We start from the raw sequence: 5,843 nt of genomic DNA on the forward strand, positions 1-5,843 counted from the left end.
ATGATTGTGAGTGATGGATTGTTGAGAAAGTGGGGAGATTATTTGACTGGCCAGTCTATGAAATGTTTTTGTGTTCTCGATGATATTTCTTTAGTACATATAAAACTCGAGATCACTGGTATGGATGACATAACTGTATAAATGTTTTCGGCATGAGCCAATTGAGTACAACAAGTACTCAGCCCTGCATATTTTTTTTCTTATGTGCAGGTTGAGCGGGATGTTGCGGAGGATGTTGAGTTGGTCTAAGAACTTAGGATGCGTTGTGTCGTCATACATAGGCGTTATCCTTGACTCTCTTTAAACCTTATTTCCGCTGCTATATTTTGAAACTATGTCTCAAGACTTAAATCTTTTTCGTACTGTGTTTGAGTATGTTTGGTCGTGTTAGGTTTTAAATGAGTGTTTACTTTTGTTATCTGAAAATGGTATTCCCGTGAATTAAACTAAATGTTTTTCTTAGAAGATGATTGGGTTTTTAATAATTATTTCTCTTCGCTGCTTTCTTTTAAAGGTATTTATTATGAGTCGTTTTTATTTAATAGAAAAGTTATAACTTTAAACTTCTTTAAACCAAAATGTTTCTCTTCCTTTAAGCTAATTTAGTTTTCGTAAATGGTTATACTTGGTTAATGTTGTCCCTTGGTCGCGATCGTCGCGCTTGTTGTACCCCTAGTATGGGCGGCCGTGACAGAATGAGCAGCGGGCGGTTTTGGAGATGCTGACGAAACAACTTTCTCAAGTTGCGGTGTCGCTGGGCGAGCTGAGGGGTAATGAAAGAAAAATTCCGGCCACTGCACAGCCACCAGGTCATGAAAACATTAACGAAGTTTCCCTGAGATCGGGGAAGGTTTACCAAGGCCCCAGTTATCCTGCGATGTCTCCAGCAACTGATTCTGGACCAAACTATGAAGAAGAGGGAGCCTGCAGCTAGGGATGTCAATGTAACCCGAACCCGCGGGTCGGCCCGAATAACCCGATAAAAATACAGGGTTAGGGTTGTAATTTCGCAGCCCGAATTTAAAATCGGGCCATTCGGGCTGACCCGTTCGGGTTGTCGGGTTAGGCGGGCTGACCCGTTCGGGTTACGGGTCGGCCCGTCGGGTTGAAGACTTCTGCACAGCGAGCAGTTTTTGTAACGGTCATAACTTTCTCTACAAAGCTCCGATTGAGGCGTGCAATATATCCACGCGAAGCTCTTTCGAAGACGAAGAGAATGATATGTATTAGAGGTTTATCAGACTTCAAAATCGCGAGAAACATTGACTCAAACAAGGCTGCTGCACATCCACATATTTTGTGTGCATTTTCTAATCAATTTTCTATCATTTCTCAACAAACATGTAAACATACCAAAATATAGAAATATAATCAAAATCATCCAAGACAACCTTCTAAAACCATGCAAAATCCAAATGCGTCAACCGACTATATAAGATCACGAAAAAAATCACTATGTAGTTCATGGATTCATAAATACTCGTATATAAAAGCTTTCTTTTAGTATATTTCTAATATAATAGTGCAAAGTGTTTTGACGTCGCTTTGTCATTGAATTATGCGTACTTTGATGATTCTTAAAACAAAGATAAATTATTATTTGACTTATTTACAGTTGGAATAAATTAAATTTGACCAATCATAATTCAAGAAAACTTAGAATTACTCTAATTAGCTAGCATCTTGATAATTCACTCTTTAACAATTCAAAATATTTTTGCTACATCTACGATGCACCTCTAACGTTATGAAAATTTTATTTAATTTTCTACGAATTGATTTATGTTTGAATTTTGAAACAAAGTGTTGATTTATGTTTTAAATACATAAACATACACATACTATTGATAGATATTTTGTAAATAATTATGTAATGAATAAGTTATTTAAATTTAAATAACTTAATCTTTTTAAAAATATTAAAGAAAATTAAAAATACGTATTTCATTGTTGAATGATTAATTAAAAATATGTATATAATTAAAGAAAATTTAAATAGGTATTATTTTTTTGAAAATATTAAAAGAATTAAAAATACGCATTGGCCCGAATAACCCGGTGGATTAGCCCGAAACCCGAAGGGTTAGGGTTAGGGTCGAACTTTTATAACCCGAAAAAATCATAACCCGAATAGCCCGTACCCGAATGGCCCGACAACCCGAACGGGTTGGCCCGAACCCGAACGGGTTGGCCCGATTGACATCCCTACCTGCAGCAAAGGAGTCGAGTGGAGTACTACTGGGACGACCGTTTCTTTCCACAGCCAGCACTATTATAGATGTCTGAAATGGGACGATAAGCCTGGATTTCAAAGGAGAGCAGTACACGTTCAATATTGATGAAGCCATGAAGAGGCCAACCGACGGCGAAAACGTGTACTCAGTGGACGCAACTGAGCCATTGGTGCAAAAATTTCTAGAAGAGGAATTCTTAAAGAGGGAATTCACTGACTCCGCTGCAGATGAAGAGGTCGAAAAAGAAGTGGAAGACTGGTTTGAGACCATGAAAGTCGGAGAGATGGACGACCAAGCCATCGCAAAGGCGATAACGGATTTTTGCGAGCTTCCGAGACCAACTGGGTCAAGTGGGACAGCTCAAGTATCTAGCCTAGCGAAGCGGCTTAATCAAGGCAATCCACTAGAAAAAGAAGCGGCAGAAAACCCTCTGCCTACTGAAGAGCCAAAGCCCGAACAAGAGTTGAAGCCCCTTCCAGCACATCTTAAGTACGCCTACTTGGGGAAGGAAGAAACAATGCCCGTTATCATCAACAGCCGGTTGACCCAGGGGCAGGAAGACAGATTGCTGGAAGTGCTGAAGAGAAATCAAAAGGCGATTGGATGGAAACTGACGGATTTGGTGGGCATCAGCCTATATTTGTGTATGCACCACATCCGATTGGAAGAAGGAGCCAAGCCACACCGCGACCAACAAAGAAAACTCAACCCTAACATGAGGGAAGAGGTGCTTAAGGAAATTTTCAAGTTGGTCTCGATTGGAATCATCTACTCCATCCCGGACAGCAAATGGGTCAGTCCAGTGCACATGGTGCCGAAGAAAGGAGGAATCCAAGTCGTAAAAAATGAAAGGAACGAATTGATTCCGACAAGACCGGTTACTGGGTGGAGAATGTGCATAGACTACATGAAGCTGAACCAAGCTACAAAGAAGGATCACTTCCCCCTGCCTTTCATTGATCAAATGTTGGAAAAGTTGGCGGGGAAGCTGTACTTCAGTTTTTTGGATGGTTATAGTGGCTATTTCCAGATTGCCGTAAACCCAGGTGACCAAGAGAAAACAACGTTCACCTGCCCCTTCGGCACATATGCTTACAGAAGAATGTCTTTGGCCTCTGTAACGCCCCAGGAACCTTCCAGAGATGCATGATGAGCATTTTCTCGGACCTGTTAGAAGACTGCATTGAGATCTTCATGGACGACTTTACTGTCTACGAGGACGATTCTGACCAAGGGCTGCATAGCCTTAACAGGGTGCTGGAACGATGCCGCCAGAAGGACTTGGTTCTAAATTTCGAGAAATGCCACTTCATGGTTACTGAAGGAATAGTCCTGGGCCATGTAGTATCAAGCAGGGGAATCGAGGTTGATCCAGCAAAGGTAGCGGTCATTAGGAAACTCCCATATCCTACTAACCAGAAGGAGATCAGAGCCTTTTTAGGGCACGCTGGGTTCTATACGAGATTTATCAAGGATTTCGCAAAAATCGCCCAGCCTCTGACGAAGCTTCTTCAGAACGACGTGGAGTTTGAATTCTCTGATGCCTGCAAGGCCTCGTTCCAATTTCTGAAGGACCGATTGATAAGCTCTCCAATAATACGTGCCCCCGATTGGAATCACCCCTTTGAGGTGATGTGCGATGCTAGTGACTATGCTGTGGGGGCAGTATTAGGTCAGAAGGTCGAAGGAAAGAGATACGTCATTTTCTATGCTTCCAAAACTCTGAATCAGGCACAGAGGAACTATGATGTTACCGAGAAGGAGATGCTATCGGTGGTCTTCGCATTTGAGAAATTCAGGCCGTACCTGCTGGGGTCCAAAGTAATAGTCTATATTGACCATGCTGCGATCAAGTACCTATTGGCTAAGAAAGAATCAAAACCAAGACTGATCAGATGGGTCCTCATGTTACAAGAATTTGACTGGGAGGCAGTCAACAAGAAGGGATGCGAGAACAGAGTGGCGGATCACTTAAGCCGAATTCTACAAGAAGATAATGATGAAGCTATTCCAGACGCATTCCCTGAGGAGCACCTCTACCTGATCAAGTCAACATCTGACCGACCGTGGGTCAACCAAGTGGAAGAGGTTGATCAAGCTGAGCAAGAAAGCAAGGGACAGCACACGAGGAAGGAGCCATGGTTTGCAGACATGGCAAACTACTTGGTGACAGGTGAATTGCCTGGAAGTGACGAAGCTACAAGGGCACAGAAGCTAAAGCTTAGAAGTGACTCCCGATACTTCTATTGGGAAGACCCTTACCTATGGAAAATGGGAGCAGATCAAGTGATCCGACGATGTATACCAGACTGGGAGCAAGAAGACGTGCTGGTCCACTGCCATGCATTGGCCTGTGGTGGTCACTTCGGACCAAGGAAAACAGCAAGAAAAGTACTGGACAGCGGATTCTACTGGCCTTCCATCCATAGAGATGCTTATGAGTTCTGCAAGAGGTGTCCTCGATGCCAGCTCACTGGAGGGATATCTACAAGAGATGAGATGCCTCAGATCCCCATTATTGTCTGTGAAATATTTGATGTATGGGGAATGGATTTCATGGGACCTTCCCAATCTTCTGAAGGCAATCTCTATATCTTAGTAGTGGTGGACTATGTGTCCAAGTGGATTGAGGCAAAGGCAACAAGGACATGTGAGTCCAGAGAAGTGGCGAAGTTCTTAAAGTCGAACATCTTTACCCGCTATGGGGTGCCACGGGCTATTATCTCGGACCAGGGAACTCACTTTATCAACAGAACCATCGATGCCTTGATGAGAAAATATAGAGTCCACCACCGCCTCTCCATACCCTACCACCCGCAGTCCAATGGCCAAGCCGAAGTATCAAACAGAGAAATCAAGGCTATTTTAGAGAAGACGGTCAATCCCACGAGGAAAGACTGGAGACATCGTCTGGAGGACGCACTCTGGGCCTACAGGACAGCATTCAAAACGCCTATCGGAATGTCCCCATACCGGCTGGTATTTGGGAAGATGTGCCATCTGCCGGTGGGAGTGGAGCATCAGGCTTACTGGGCAGTCAAGGAAATAAATATGAATACCGAGGTTGGAGCTGCAGAGAGGAAAATGCAGCTACAAGAGCTTGAAGAACTCCGTCTGGATTCCTATGACTCTGCCATGTGGTACAAGGAAAAGACTAAGATGTGGCACGATAAGAACCACCTTCGCAAGAAGGAACTCAAGGTGGGCCAGAGGGTACTGTTGTTCCAGTCCATATTAAAATTGATGCCAGGGAAGCTCAGGTCAAGGTGGATAGGCCCTTATACCATTATCGTCATCCGAACGAATAGAGCAATCGAACTCCAGGGGAGCGATCCAGATTCGCCTTCCTTCATGGTGAATGGTCACAGGGTGAAGCCATAGAGAGAAGGAATGGAGACATTTGTGGTGGACGACATTCCACTACTCATGCCTAACTCTCGACAGTAAGCTAGTAAAAGGAATGGTCAGGTACTCATGGGTAGTCTGCTTGATCAACCAACAAATTCTTAATCTATTAAACTGATCAAGTGACGTCCAAGGGGAACTCGGTCAAATCCTTGGAATTTAATGCAAATAGTTTTTCTTGTGTTAAGTTTTTAATTTCTTAGG

At 43.2% G+C, this 5,843-nt stretch overlaps 1 protein-coding gene across 1 annotated transcript; it reads left to right on the forward strand.

Moving 5' to 3' along the window:
- Nucleotides 1-2,346: 2,346 nt before the first annotated feature.
- On the forward strand, nucleotides 2,347-3,384 carry LOC121766935. Its single transcript, XM_042163162.1, has one exon. It carries the CDS (start codon nucleotides 2,347-2,349, stop codon nucleotides 3,382-3,384), a length of 1,038 nt encoding a protein of 345 aa, XP_042019096.1.
- The last annotated feature ends 2,459 nt before the right edge of the window (nucleotides 3,385-5,843 follow it).

This window comes from Salvia splendens, chromosome 15 (genome assembly GCF_004379255.2).
Source record: "Salvia splendens isolate huo1 chromosome 15, SspV2, whole genome shotgun sequence".
Classification (NCBI taxonomy): domain Eukaryota; kingdom Viridiplantae; phylum Streptophyta; class Magnoliopsida; order Lamiales; family Lamiaceae; genus Salvia; species Salvia splendens.

Bases quoted from the DNA above. Each gene is read 5' to 3' on its own strand.
- LOC121766935 (XM_042163162.1), top strand. From the start codon at position 2,347: ATGAAGAGGCCAACCGACGGCGAAAACGTGTACTCAGTGGACGCAACT.